Below are 15,726 nucleotides of genomic sequence, written 5' to 3' on the forward strand. Positions count from 1 at the left end.
GCCTTTTGTTTGGGCCCTCCTAGCTGGTGAATTGGCTCCCTGCTCCTATGGTTGAAACACAGGTTCTCCTATGAGGAGGAAAGCGTATTGACTGATACTGCCTCCATAGGGAAAGTAAAAGGGGTGAAATAGATGTTAGTGATGAGAAAAGGAATTTGAAGAACAGATGCTATAGTTCCAGTTGTAGGGAGCAGCATGGGGAAAGCCATGACCGAGATGATGGGGCAGAAAGTGTAGTTGGATAACAAAAGCAGAGGAGGAGAGTAAGAAAAGATGATGTAGTCAGGAGTGGAGCTGTGCAAGCCATTCAAAGTGAAAATGAAGTTAGAAATCTCTCTGTATTGGCACTACCCAATGAAGGGACTTGAAGGCATGAGCGATGGCATGACCAGAGAGGAAGGAATGGAACTCTATTCCAGAAGTTGTATGTTGGATGGATGAAGAAGGAAAAGTATGGGAAGGAAAGCTATATTCTTGGCAGTAAAGGAGTATAAACTCTACCTATGTAGGTAAGGCCAGGGAGGCCAGAGAATTGGTCAAAGTAGGTCAGTGCAAGAGGATGGATGGTATAAATTTGGTACCTGATGTGAGGACTGGGTAGGAATTTAGAAATGCAGCATGGGAGGTAGGAAGCAACTGGTTTTGAAACAATGTCAGCTGGGTGCTATCCATTACACTTAAAAACCAATGGGGACCTCAAAGCTATCCTGTCAAAGAGGTGCTTTCAGATCTTCCTAACCTACTTTAGGCCAGCGTTTATTTGTATGTAAACCAATCTCCCTCAATAGATGTGGGGGCGGGGAAAAACCCTGACCTTGGGAGTTCTCTGGAATGTGCAGTTTTGCCTTTTTCTTTTTGAATACAGTGAAGTTATCACCTTGGCAGCTTGATTAGAGGGAAGGACTAGATTAGATTGAGTAGATCAAGGTGGCAGCTGTTCTCTGTAAGCTATGTTTACTTATCCTTTTAAAATTTTTTTAAAAAAGCTTAATCTTTCATGGCCAGGCTGACACTTATGCTGTTCGTGGAGGGGCAGGAAACCTTCTATAGGCTGTTTTGAACCTGCTGCAGGCAGACCTTGGTAAGTGAGAAAAATGCTTGCAAGACTAGAGAGCTAACCTATCCAATTTGTTAGTAACCAATGTAAAAACGAGCACGGATAGAGAAGCCTACGTCACTCATGGCTTTCTTCTGTCCACCAAACACTGGGCAGAGTTCACAGGCAAATATGATACAGTGAAGTATTATAGAAGGGATGGCAAATGAGTTAAAGAATTCCGCTCCAAAGAGCACTCGCTACTGGATGAGGCTTCAGTAATAGGATAAACAGTAGTGCTTAAAATAAGCAGGAGTGTCAATGTAGCTATGTTCCCTGCTAAATCCTGTCTGGTGGGTTTCTCCCATCAAGAATGTTGTCAGTTGGACCTAATTTTGAGCTCATTTCACTGGAAAAAATGATGTGAATGCCACTGAAGTTAAAGTATCTCCTGCTAATTCTTTCTGGTACAAGTGAGACTTGAATGGATCCCTGCTCCTTCTTTTCTCTTCACTCATTCTCTATGGTATCAGGTCATTATTTTAATAGATGCGCAATGTTTTGAAGACTCGAGCTTTCCAGCAGTGTCCAAGCCATGGCCTGGAGACTAACGTGTTACCATTTAAGACACTTGTAGTCAGAATAAAATTTGTAATCATATGAAGGAAATCCTGCCCTCTGAGCTTTTACATGGAAGTGTTTTGAATTGGTGTATGTCACAGGTTTCCCCACCAGCTTCTACTACAGCCTCAGGGGAACAGGGGTTCTGTGAGCCTGGAGCCATATCATGAATTGTTCTCCCTTTCTTGCTTGAGCCCAGTGATTCTCAACCAGGATGCCATGGTGCAGGCATAGGCCTGCAACCCTGCCCAGTTGTTCCCTTACCCCCACTTCTTAGCTCCTCTGCAAGGAGGTAAGCACTGTGATAAATGTGAGTTTTTGAAATAGGGTGCCAAATATTTGGACCTCAAACTGAAAAGCTTGTGTTCATAACACAAGCCGTGTTCAAGCCGTGAATTAAACTGTGTTAGCAATAGCTGTAATTAAGCATGATGGCCTAGTACAGTTTGAAGAGAGGGCTAGTACAAAAGTAAATACTGCCACTGTTGACAACATTGGGGTACAGTGAAGGCTTCTGTACACTACCGCTGTCACCACTCTCCTTACTCTATCCCACCTTACAATGCCTTCCCCTTGGATGATTCTGGCACTGAACTGTTTTGTGCCAGCAGTAGGGCTGTGCAAAGCGGCAAGTATTCAATTCTGATTTGGCTGACTTGGAGGGACAGTAATTCGATTTGGTGATTCGAATCATTGTCCTGATTCCATCTGGCTGATTTGGAGATTCAGTCTTAAACTAAACAGGCAGCAGTCCTCAGCCATGCTGGACACAGCTGCCTCCAGCTGGTAAGTCAGTTGTGGTGGGCAGAGCGGGGAGGGAAGGGGAGGAGGGGCAAATCAATGCCTCCACAGTGAGAGAGGGATTGGGGCTGGGAAAGCTGCCCAGCTGGGGAGGAGGGCTCCTGCCACTGCACCACCATGCACCACCAGTCTGGGAGGGCATGGGAGTAAGTGTGTGCACGTGAATGTGTGCAGAGTGGGCTGAGCTTGGCTGTGCTCTGGACTGGTGGTAGAAGGTGCTGGGAGTGGGGCCTGTGCTCCACTGCCACTTGTCTAGCCGGGGGGGGGGGGGGCGCAGGATGTGGGCATGGCAGTGCTGGGAGCAGGGGCTATGCCCTGCTGCCGCTTGCCCAGCTGGGGCAGGGTTAGGAGGCACAATGCAAGTGCAGCTTGCTCCAGGCAGAAGGCACTAGGAGAGGGGGCTACGCTGTCCCACCGCTTGCCCAGCCGGGGCAGGGAGGCATGGGATGGTGCCGCTGCACTGCCTCCCCAAGGCTCCCGATCAAGCTGTGGCTTCGCCCTGCTGTGCCTTGGCTGGGCGAGCAGTGGCAAGGCATGGCGGTAGGCACATGGACCTGGATTGGGGACGGGCCGGCAGCAAGGGCTATGGGGAATGTTAGGGTAGTAGAGTGTCAGCTCTAAATTCTGATGATGAGACTTTAAATACCAGCATTAACTGTTTCACTGCTAATCATCTTCATGGATGAGACGGGGAGAGGAGCTGTGAACACCCTAAAGCAAGAAATGCAGCTTGATGAATGAATGAGACTAAAAAGGCTGGTCCGCTGTGTTGGGGGAAATAATTAGTTAATTTCCTTTGTATAAACACTCTTACTTGTTTAAGGCCTCACATATACTATAGGTTTCTGCTGATGCACCTATGATGGGAAGAGACGTGCATTGGCATACTCCCCGCATCCCATAGCTGGACCAACAACCCTCCCGTCCTCTATTGTAGACAAAGCAGAACTACTGGCAAAAGTACACTTCTGTCGAATGCCTTGTTTTACCTGGGGGAAAAAGAGGAGCTAGAAAAAGCTGTTCATATGAAGCATTTTTCTTGTATGGTAGACTGGTGTTCCTTTACTGATAAAGCACTCTAATGTAGACCTGATCTAAGTGATTAAAATTAATTGAACTTCATTTGGTTTGTTAGCTAATTAAGCTCAATCAATTTTAGCCAGTGTTAAACCAATTTTAGAGAGGTCAGCACATGGGATTTGACTCAATTTAGTGAAATTAGGGTACTTGCTGTGTGTAGAACAAGCCAATGAGGAGAAAAAGGAAATAAAAACCAGAACTGAGAAGAAGTACAGTGGTTATGAAAATGAGCATGTTTTTTCCATTGATGCTATATGTAGCAACAGGGGACTTAACTACATTTAGTTCACATATATTTGTTATTTGTTACACCATGGAGCTCATATTGTATCCTTGCTTTATTATACAGACCTCAAGGGGCATTGTGGACAGTTCTTGGCATCTGGGTTTGGTCCTTTCCAGGCTGAAGCTAGTAAGCAGTCCTAAACCCATCTATCTTTATTAAAAATAGAACTCAGCCCATCTGACCCTGATCATGGAAAGTTTTGAGAAGTGAAGGTATGTTGATACAGCAGAATGTAATGCCATGAAGAGATACCTGAGCTAGCTCAGGTAACAGCAGCAATATAGACACACAGATGCTAGCCTTGATGAGAAGATCAATATGTTCCCTTTGCTAAACTCAGATAAATATGCTTTTGGTTCCCAAGCAAGTTCCTAGCACTGCATTGTGCTTTGTAGAAATATCCCATGTCATAGCATTGTGAATGACTTATGGAAAAGCTTTTCTGATTCAATTCCTGGGATAGCAGAAGATGAAAGCTTTTCCACACAGGTTTGGGAACATGTTGATATTGGTGGGATTTCAGCTACAGTGTAGACAGACCAAAATAAACAGCACAATATCTGTCCCACAATGTTAATATATTTTATATTTTAAGTCCATTTGACTTAACCGTGAGGCATTTTCACACTTCGAATCAACTTGACATACAGTCATCTACTCAGTAATAATAACGCAGAAACAGTTTAATTGTTGTCTTAGTGGAAAAATACATGAGGCTGTCATCAGCTGTTGCTTCTGGCAGTGCTTTCTGCACTAATGTAAATAAATGAGGTCACACATTTAAAGGAACAGCCTGTTCTTGCACAAATCCAAAGCATCCTCTTAAAACAATCTGTACATATTCATTTACATATCTTATTGCTTCTCTGGTGCCCAAGAAGTCACCAACTTGAATCTGATAAATTAGAGATTGCAAGGGTTGCATCTATATGCTGGACTTGGTGTGCTGGTACCTGAATGAAGGCTTCCACTTAGTTGTTAAGTGAGATTTTTATCATTAAGCCTTTAGCTAAATAATCTTTTCATTTCTTGATATTCTACAATTCCATTTAAAGTGGAACTTCTGCGTTAGATCAGGAAAGGAAATATAAACAACATATGCATGAAATTTTGCCTCATAATTTAGTAGGATGAATGGACTGAGGCATCTATCGGATAGCTTTGAAGAAAATGTAAAAGGTCTGTCTGTCACTAGAGGATTGCATGTTCCATCTAATTGTGGATAGCATGTCATCAGTCTGTCTTGTATAAAAATATGTTCCTGTTCATAAATTCACCAGGAACATGCAGTACCTATTAAACTTAAAGATGTGCAGACGCTGTGGATCAGCAACAAATATTTGTTCATCTATATTATTTTGACAGCACAGGTGCAAAGTGGTGACAGCTGCCATATACTAACTCTTTAAGGCAGGTTGCATAGCATTTTCTGTAGAGCATTTTCCTTCTTCAGTCTCAAGGTGCTTCTACCAGCAAAAGCATTAGAGAGCTTCCACTAAAATCAGATCAACATGCATCTACCATATTGTGTGTGTCTGCTTCATGTAATGCTGATCCTGCCCTGGTGATGACAGCAGCTGGTATAGACCCACTCAATGTGGGTATCATACCTACAACTCAGATTACAATGCTTTTTCTAGTTGAAAAGCTTCTCTGGCTCCTATCTCCTTTGAGCTACCTGTACCTGTTGTTCTTCTGGCCACTGAAAGGATCCTCAGTGGATGGTTCAGTAAGTGGAAACTGGTATTCACCTGTTCTCCAGAAACAGCTTTGTGGTGATGAAAGCAGCATTTTGATAAATGTTTAAAGAAAAGAGGATCTTCCTTGTGAAACAGTGAAGAAACTCATTGGCACAGCTGGAGGGCAGGGTGCTGACTTGATGTGAGTCACACCATTTAGCTCTAAAAATTTTGAAATACTTAAGAGACAATTTGAGTTTTGTTGACTTACTAGCTGTTCTGGCACAGCTAGTAGAGTAGAACGTGTCAGGCAGCTTCTGGAGAATACATCAGATGCAGTGATAACTGCACAGATATCTCTGGCTGCTTGCATCAGTGATTACTAAGAATACTCTGGCTTCTGAATTGTCTTGCTATACGGAATACAGGCTGGGCTGTCTGTCATGAAGTGTCACTTCCTTGATTCCAGTCTTCATAAAAAAAGTAGCTTGGGTTTCCTGAGGTACTGAGCATCTAAAGATCCCATTGACTTCAGGTGGACGTTGGAGTACTCAGCTACTTAGAAACCAAAGAGTATGCATTTTCTTACACAATCCCACATATATATTTGTATGAAGTGGTTGCATCAGATTATGATAAAGTGAAATTATAGCCTTCATCACATGTGGTAAGTAGGTACAATATGATTGTTCAACATAGTGTTTGCAGCTATGAAATATTGTATTTACCTGAACTCAAGATGACTTTGAATTTTAAGATGACCCCCCGCAATAATTAAATTCTATACATGGAAAAGTATACATATAATTATAATTTTCCATGTACAGAATCTAATTAGTGGAGGGTTGTTGTAAATCCCTCCCACCCCACCCCATAGCTATGGTTGGGAAAAGCAGTGGCAGGGGAGAAGGGCCAAGCCCACACCCTTTGCTCCCCTGCCCCTGGTCCCCCTAATGCCTGTACCTGTCCCCCCCTCCTGCCATGTGCCTCCCTGCTGTCTGCCCCTTGGTGCCTGTGCCTACCCCCTGCTGCCTGCCCCCTTTTTCCCATGCCTGTGCCTACCTAATCAGTGCGGAGCTGGACAAGGAGCTGTAGTACACTGTGTGTCCCACTGGAAAGGATAACAAGTGTTGGGCATCTAAGATGACATCAACATATTTGGCAATCCTAACTGCACACTTCCTGGCAGCTCAGCTGGAACATTGGGGTTGCCCTGAATGTCCTGCTCCTAGCTGTCAGGTGCTGCTGTGGCAAGAATTTCAGACAATGAAGTTGTCATAGATCCGCTACTGTCTGCTTCTACCTGCTGGTTCCAAACCAACATAGAGCAGGAGGAAGAGGTGGCCCTAACAGCTGCTGGCTGACCCAGAACGTCCCCACCAGCAAGGAAGGTCAGGGGATCAGAAGGAGGGAACACAGCTTGGTGGGTAGGGAATGAGGGTAGTCTTCTCCAGTACTCCCTTGTAGCTCTCCACCACATCACACCTTCCCTCTGTTCCGTCATTCTAGCATCCACCACTTGCATTAACAGCCCTGCTTTTGAACAGTAAAGGCAATGGGCTTCTGCCTTAACCTACATCTACTTTGAAACAAAAGGAAATGTCACACACAAACCCTTAGAGCATTTTTCAGTTGTGTTAAGATGCCATGTTCTTTGGAGTCAAGATTGGAAAGGGCCTATCATGTTTTAGCTGCTGTTGCTAAATGCTGTTTTTAATCAATCACTTGTCTATACTGACCCCGAAGCCTGATATAGAGAATTGCTAATGAGATGGGATTTCAGGTTGGGTTATAATCCAGTTGGTGTAACCACTTGTGAGACTTGCATCCTTTTGGCCAAAGTAGCTTACAACCAGGGTGCTCTGGCACCCTGGAGTACTTTAAAGGATGCCATGGGGTGCCTCAAGATATTAAGAATGTTAATTGTGAAAACACCTGCACCTTGATTCACAGGGTAAACCCAGAGATTTCAAATCAGAATTCATATTGTCAAAAACATTCTGATCTGTTGTGGTTTTTCTGAGTTCTTTATTCTGAGTTACTTTAGTAGTAGTAAAAAAAAAAAAAGGAGTTAAAGTTAAGAGATGGCATTTTCTGAGGGGTGCCTTGAGTCTAACAAGGTTAAGACCCACTGTCTTGCAAGGATTAAGATGAATTGGAATCCAACCTAAGGGTGGAAAGTTTAGATGCAAATATTTGGTTTCAAACCCATGATTCTCTTGTCTAGTGCCTTCCCTCCCAATCTTTTCTAGAACTGAGAGAGGTTTAGAACAGAATAGTGATTCTTGGTCCAGATTTACCTTCAGTTTAGAGATTTAGGGACTTCAAGACCTCACCTGTCCTGGATTGTTTCAGGAGAACAATGTAGAGTTTGGTGGTTAGAGCACTGTCCTGGGAGATGTGGGTTTGGCATCAGCTCTTTCTCCAATATCTGAATTCCTGGATTCCTCTCTGGAAGCCAAGTACCTAAATGCTAGGCATTGTGGTATCTCACTTTTAGGCACATAAGTCTTATGGATCTGATTCAAAGCCTACATAACTGTATGCTTGGTCTTCTATATTTTAAAACCTTCCTCAGTAGAGAATTACAAAAGTGTTTTCTGAGTATTAAGTAGACAAATAGCCTTTTAAAAAAAGGCAATAACCTTAGCAGGATGATGACATGTTAAACATTTATTTTGGCTAGCACAGCTCTCTCTCATAAACTTTGCATATTTTTCTCTCTGAAATTTTATTTTTCATTGGCTCACATTTATCTAAGTGCATTTGAATCTAAACATGCTGATTGTTTCAAAATATGGTACGTTGCTCCATATGGCTTTAGTAAAACATAAACATATAATCTTACAAGCAGACAGAAGAGAAAGCATTGTATCTCTCTCTCTTTCTCTGCTAGGCAAAAGCAGGCCTGAGCCACCTGTTAGCATTACATCATTGGCTCTCAAGAACACAGTTGTACCAAAGGCCTTAAACAAAGTAGTTCTTCTTGTATTGTTTGCACTCAAAGAGCTGATGTCATGCCAGCTGATGTCATTGTATGCCTTTGTGTAATTGCTATGGAAACCAGGCAGGTGGGGAGCCTGAAGCTGATGTAATTATGAATGAGGTGTAGAAAGAAGTTAAAAAAAAAAGCGCCTATGTCTGCTTCTTGGTCTAGTGTTTTGTTGAGCTATCCTCTTGAAGAAAAAAGAAGTACTGCTTTAAAATCCTCCTTAAATTATAATTGGAGGCAGAGGGAAAGGATGGTTGAAAAAAATATTTCCCGCAATCCATTTCCCTACCCCTTCATTTAATTTCCTAATTTGTTAAATATTTCCAACTAATCTAGGCAGAAAAAGTGGGGCTGTTTGCTGTGGGTTAAGCAAGCTCCTTAGTTGTGATGGTTATGAGAATATGCTTGCAAGAAAATTGTGCTGTTCCCCAGTGTGAAATATTAAGGGATTACATCCTTCTCTGTCTGTTGACTTGTCCCTAATGAAAATGTTATGCTGTGTGGGTGCCCTGTGGGGCTGCCCTTCTCTGAGTAAATCAGCAGTGGTCTCAAACAGATAAAGTTGAAAGACTTATGTAAGTCTTTCAGCATATGCATTTACAGCTGAAACATTTACCACTGTAATTTGCTGGGTGCTACTTTTTAAAGCAATTTTTAAAATGGTTACAATAGCGTTTTGTTTAGTGAACTACTTCCCTGTTCTTACCCTACAATACTCAGATTCCTGCTGTGTCACAGTGACTGTACTGATGTTGTAGGAACACATGTAGCAGTTTGCATGCTTCTGTCAGTGCTGGTCTTGTCTATGCCAGGAAAAATTGGTGCATGAATTGCAATAGCTGCTAGCAAAAGTACAACTGCATTTGGTGTTGCAACAAGGGAAGCGCTAGTAATGAGGGGAATTGAGCACCTCTACCACTCTGCCATAAAAGCTTGCTTTGATGAGATATAGCCTCAACTGTAGTATAATGTTGAACAAATCTATGGAAAGACCTGCAAGTAATAAGTTCTTCAGAGCCCCCAACTGAAACCTCTACTCAGTCTCTCTCTCTTTCCTTACCAGGTGGACTCAGCAGTTTTAAACAGAACCATGAAAACCTCTGTGATAACTCCCTCCAACTTCAAGAATGCCCAGAAGGAGGAGGAGCATCCGCAGTGGCAGCCACACTACCTCAGTCCATCCCTACCACCCCAGACATAGAGAATGCTGAGCTGACCCCTATCTTACCCTTCCTCTTCCTTGGCAATGAGCATGATGCTCAGGACTTGGAAAAGATGCAGAGGATGAACATAGGGTACATAATCAATGTTACCACCCATCTCCCCCTCTATCATTATGAGAAAGGCATGTTCAACTACAAGCGGCTGCCAGCCACTGACAGCAACAAGCAGAATCTAAGGCAGTACTTTGAAGAGGCTTTTGAATTCATAGGTAACTATTCTTTGTCTGGTGATTATCCTTGTTATACTTGTTTAAACATCTTCAATGAATTTAGTGCAGAGCTGATGTCCCAGAAGGCTCATTAAAGCCTGCTAAACTTTTTTTGGTTGTCAGAAATGCTGAGAGGCTGTAGCTTCCACTGACTCTAGTATTATGGCACAAAGTCCTTCTTAGTTATATATACTTGTATATTACTCACCTCTGAAATGCAGACACCTCTGACTTCAGAATGAAGCACCTGTTTGGGTATAGCTTCACTTCAGTGTTAGCGCCAAATTTTTACTCAGACATTGCCATAATTAGGGACCTACTTAAATAGTGGTTTTGCGTTTTTTGCAAAGCCAACAAAAATGGCAGTTTCTATGATCACTTTGAGAAACAGCGTTGGTTGTGATTTCCCATGGAATTGATCCAAAAAATGCATACCAGAATACAAAGAAAGCACAGCAATCACTACAGCCATAGAACATATCATTTGAGTGAGAGCTACTGAGAGGCTGAGCTAGTAACACAGAATAAGTGAAGGTGCCAGTCAAGAAAGTGAAAGTTTTTCAGCACCCGAGGGGTGGGGCCATTAGGGCCCCTCTGCCAATCATCGGTGAGGGTGGGGCTGCCACAAAGCCCATGAAATCAGGTCTGCACACTGCAAGCAAGCCACAAAAAAACCTTGATCTCACTGCAGTTTAAACAGGTCCCGAGCCATAATGTCTCTCCTTGCCCATACACAAATCTTCAGGTTTATCAGAGCTTTCAGCTCAGGATAGCTGGCATAGTTTAGAGAGATGTGTCAGAGCTCAGTTGCTGCTCTCACTTAGACTTTCATTTAGACTACTTTGCAGTAGGAGCACAGGCTAAATTACTTGAGTAGTGAGTGTCACAGTTCTTTTTACAGCGCCCTAAAGGACAGACATGTTCTCCCACAATTTACTGAACAAGAATCACAGAGCATATTGGCTTACTGTAGCACAAGAAACCATGGGTTATACCCCCAGAAGTCTGAGTGAAATACACAGGGTAGCACAGTACCACTATGGCTTTTTTGTGCGGCTGGACTGATCTTGGTACTGATCACTTGGAGTAACTTCAGTGAAGACAGATGGTTAGGAGCACACCCGAGTACTATGCTATAATGTAGGTTCTCAGTTGTGCAATTAGATTGGCTAAGGTGCCCCCCTGCACTAAGACCCACTTCTCAGAAGCGCCAGACGCCTACCACTTACATTATCTGTATTGGTGTTTGGGTGTTCAGCACCTCTGACTTCATTCTTACATTGGCTTTACTGGGGCTCTGCCATTGTTGGCACAGTGTTAGTATTCACTGTCAGGATGTATTTCACTGAAACCACTTAAATATGTCTTGCATCATGGCAATACTAATGCTAGTGGAGAATTTCTCATCAACTCTATGTATTCCAACTGTACTGCTTTAATTAAGATGAAAGTGTAGCTGCATCAAAAGGCTCAAAGAATGGTTACATCATTATAAGCAATATAAATAAATAGGTGGAATGTAATTAGCTGTGATGGAATTCTTTTAGTAAAAGCTTCTCTAACAGCTTTTCCCACAGATGCTCAGGATCACTACCCCTTCCCTCCCCTTCACCAAACAATAGTGGGGTTGTGCATTTAATAGGCTAATTTGCCAAGTCTTTTTCCTGGTTTACTAGCTGAAGCTCAGGTTGACCAGTCAGAAAAGTAGTGCTGTGAGGATACTGAAACATAGCTGTCTCTGTGTGCACAGCTGCACAGCACAGCCATAAGGCAGACCTGGTTTGTGTTCTTCTTCACTAAATTAGCTTCTCTAAGCTTTGATTACAGTATGAGTGGGAAAGCTAAGTTGGCTTCTTTGGCAAGAGTGAGGGGAGTACCATTTGAGCATGAGAGAAGAAGAAAGCTTTGTTTTTATCCCTTTGAATTAGAAGAGAAGCTGGGTCAAGATAGTGTGCAAAATCTAAATCAGAAGTGTTTATATAAACTCACATTCTTGAGGGGGAAAAGTTCTGTGTTCATCATCCATATGAACTCTGAGGTTTATAACTTAATCCAAGGGCAGAAGGAAACTTGAATGCCTCATGTTGGGAGGGCAATGATGTGCTGGAGTCCAGTTTCTTTTTTTCTTTGGTGCTCTGTCTTTCAAAAATGTTCATGTATGAATTGTATGGTAGTGTGGCACATTGAGGCACAGTTTCTGGAACTGGCCTCTCTCCAAATTCTGCTTGCATTGCTATTCTACTTAACATTAAGAGTAAAGTTTCTTTATCACTGATATTTTTCCTTCACAAAACACTTTATTAAGAAGGAATAGTGGCTAGTGCTTTGTATCATGCTCAAACTAGGTATAGTCGCTTAGAGCAGTAATTTCTAACTACTGCTGTAAGTGATTAAAAATATGGCTGGGCACTGGAGAAGTTGAAACATAGCTGTCCTATAGCAAAGAACAAGGAACCAGAATTTCTAAGTTCTTTCACTGCCTTGGCCAGACTTTTTGAGCAACCCAAATTAGTTATTTACCTTATCTAAAACTTCCCCTTATGCCTAATGGACATAATGCTGCTTTTTTAGAGAGATTGCAAAAAAAAAAAGCACATCTTTAGTTAAAATTTATTTAAAGTGTGAATTGATAGAAATCTTTCCCAGAATAATATTGTTAAACATATAACAATTAATAATGAATGTCTTGCAACTCCCTCTCGTGAGTGACAGTAGCCACTCAAAGTTTAGACTAGAATTTTAACCTCTGGGCCTAGCCAGTTGTGCCAGAGATACAAACTGAACAACAGATCTGTTACTTCCCACTTCTGGGTCTTGACCAAAGACCAGGCTATTTCCTAAATAACTATTCCCTTGAAGCTCCCACGATATAACCATTGCAACCTTGTGTCTCTGCAAGCGTAAATTAGATAAGACATAGACTTAAATGAATATGAAATTCTGGCTGTCCAAAATGAAATTCAGAAAGTATGGTGTAGTATGGTATCATTTTTACTCCAGTATACATTCTGTTGTTATTTTAAATCCATGGGTTTTGTAGCTGAGAAATTAGCTTATCTCTGATAAATCTTTTTTCAGTTTATTGTATGTTGCATTAACACTTTTCTCTTTAATTTTAAAAACGAAATAAAAAAAAACAAAACTCCCCCCCAGATGGAACCACCTTTCTAGCAAACACGTTACTTCTGTCTTTCTGTTTCTGTTTCCAGAGGAAGCTCACCAGTGTGGAAAAGGCCTCCTCATTCATTGCCAAGCTGGCGTGTCCCGCTCTGCCACCATAGTCATAGCGTACTTAATGAAGCACACACGGATGACCATGACTGATGCCTATAAATTTGTCAAAGGCAAACGACCAATCATTTCTCCCAACCTTAACTTTATGGGGCAGTTACTGGAATTTGAGGAAGATCTAAATAATGGAGTTACACCACGAATTCTTACACCAAAGTTGATTGGGGTAGAGACTGTAGTGTGACAGTGAAGCTAAGAAGAGGCATTTAATAAAGAGATTATCATATTCTTCACTTGATTTGGGAGTTGGGGGAGTGGGTTGGGTTTTTCTTTTTAGCTTCTGGGTTCTTCTTTTTCTTTTTTTGGTTGCAAACTTTGTGAATAAAAACCTTTTTTGTAAAGAGAGGTTTTTAAACAAGTCCAAGAACTTCACTACACAGGATGGAATGCCAATGAGATTCCCTTCCCAGAAACTGACATAGCAGGGAGGCTTTACAACAAAACAATTTTTAAATCAATACAACAGGAAAAAACAAAACCCTGGGCTTTCCCCCCCCTTCATTTTTTCAGCTACTTGTAGAGTTTATGGCTAAGTAGTCTGTGCAGGTTCATAGACTGAAGAAAGCTACATTTAAGACAAAATACAAACAGCCAAAACAAAGCAGAAAAGACTGTCAGTGAAATGTGGGCCTTGATTCTATAAAGGGTTTGCTAACGATCACAAAACAAAATGCTCACTGGTGGAAACAAGATCAAAGCAGCTTAAAAAGTCTGCAAGCCACTTTTCATACTCCTGGCAGAAACTAAAGGGAAAAAAATCTGTTATTTGCCGTGTTTCATGTTCCGGTTCTATTTTTCTATTTTTGGGTGCAAGAGGTTTTAACAGCAAGGGACTTTGACCATTCTATGCCATATGCCTTCACTGGCTTCTTGTGCAATAATAATTTGGGGTTTATTATGAGTGTGCAAAACAATTAGAGCTGGCTGCCCAATAATAATAATAATAGACGAGAAATAATTTTTAAAGTCTAATAGTGCAACAGTGGCCAGCTTGTTCAGAAGGAATAAATGAAAGCATTTTTTTTCCTTTTTATGATTTGATTCTGGTTCCAGTGCCATAAACCTTGTTACATATGTATATCAGAATGTACAAAAATCAAGAACAAGCAAAGTTTATTTAAGATATTTTTTCGCACAAGATATTGGTGTGTTTCAGTTGTCTATGTAAAAAAAAAGATTTTGATTATAAAAATGAAAATTCTTTTGGAAAATGTGTGTCCTTTTTATTTCTTTAATAACTTTCTGTTTTCTTTCTGTGGGATGGGTTGTTTGCTTTTCAGTTTTATTTGGATAAAACAGGTATCCCTAACTTTATCTTTTCTTCTTTTAAGTGTTCTCTTCCTAACTCCTACTGGTGGTATGTACTTTATTTATTTTTCCCTCTTTTGTTCTTCACTCTCTTCAACCTTTTTTTATCTTAAGACTCCATCAAATTCTAAGCAGTCTGACTGAACTAAACTATCAGTGAGGACCTAATGTCTTTTCAGCTTGGTAGTAAAGCACTCATTTGGAAAACTACAGCCCTTTCAATGATTTTTCCCTGGCCCCTGTCCTCTGCAATTAGCTTATCTCCTATGTTATATTGCCTGTTCTACAGGAACACACTGGTCTCTTGTGTGCATCTTACTGGCCTCTAGATCCTACTCCATTTTAACAATTTTGCAATTCAAAATTCATGTCCAGATAATCCTATATACTACTGCATATTTCACTTCATCCTCTTCCTTTATTAGCCATGTCACTGTGTAAAGTGTGATGCATATCATAGATCCATTGTTTATTGCTGATCTTAATTAGATGGGTTCTCCCATTCCCATATTGATTCCTTTATTTTAATGATCCAACATACCCTAGTCTATTTATAGATAGTTACCACAACACATTTTACTTGTATGGACCTGAAATGGATAGAAAACCTTTTTGGTTGACTCTTGTACGAAGTCTGATAGCAGTGAAGACTCTTCATAAATCAAACTTTATACAGACTGAGCTAAACTAAGACAGGCATGTCAGAAAATAAATCATATGTATGATCACATTAGACATGTATATTTTTGTAGATTTTTGCTCAAAATGTTGTTACTATATAAATATTTTCTTGAAATTTATCCCTTTATTAAATTATTTTTCTACTAGAATGAATTTTTTTCCTTTTCTGTGATCAGCGTTAGTCTACTAACTACATACTTTGCAGTGAACATTGCATATGTAGTAAAACCCTACCCTAGGAGTGGTTGCTTCTGATGACAAAATCTAGTTGCTTAAGACAGCATTCTACTGGAAGGGATGTAGTGTATATGTAGACACTTGTGATCATGGGTGATACTGAGGAAAGTAAGTTCCTTAGTAAAGATGGCCTTTTGCCCAGGCTTCATTAACTTCTGATCTTACTTTAAGTGATACTTAGTTTTTGTGGATGTTTTTTGTCTTGTTTTTTTTGTGTGGGTTCTCAGTCAATTGCAGCTGCTGTCAAATGATACTTGTTTAGGTGCAAATCAGTTGATCTGT

At 41.2% G+C, this 15,726-nt stretch overlaps 1 protein-coding gene across 1 annotated transcript in view; it reads left to right on the forward strand.

The window, feature by feature from the left end:
• DUSP10 (dual specificity phosphatase 10) overlaps positions 1-15,219 on the forward strand; it is a 34,721-nt gene extending 19,502 nt beyond the window's left edge. The window contains exons 3-4 of the mRNA XM_090048505.1: positions 9,559-9,927; positions 13,137-15,219. Of these exons, the coding sequence (XP_089904631.1) occupies positions 9,559-9,927; positions 13,137-13,402 (635 nt within the window). The 3' untranslated portion in view covers positions 13,403-15,219. The remainder of the gene's footprint in view (positions 1-9,558; positions 9,928-13,136) is intronic.
• The last annotated feature ends 507 nt before the right edge of the window (positions 15,220-15,726 follow it).

This window comes from Crocodylus siamensis, chromosome 1, assembly GCF_052110815.1.
Source record: "Crocodylus siamensis isolate JL-2025a chromosome 1, ASM5211081v1, whole genome shotgun sequence".
NCBI classification, from domain to species: domain Eukaryota; kingdom Metazoa; phylum Chordata; order Crocodylia; family Crocodylidae; genus Crocodylus; species Crocodylus siamensis.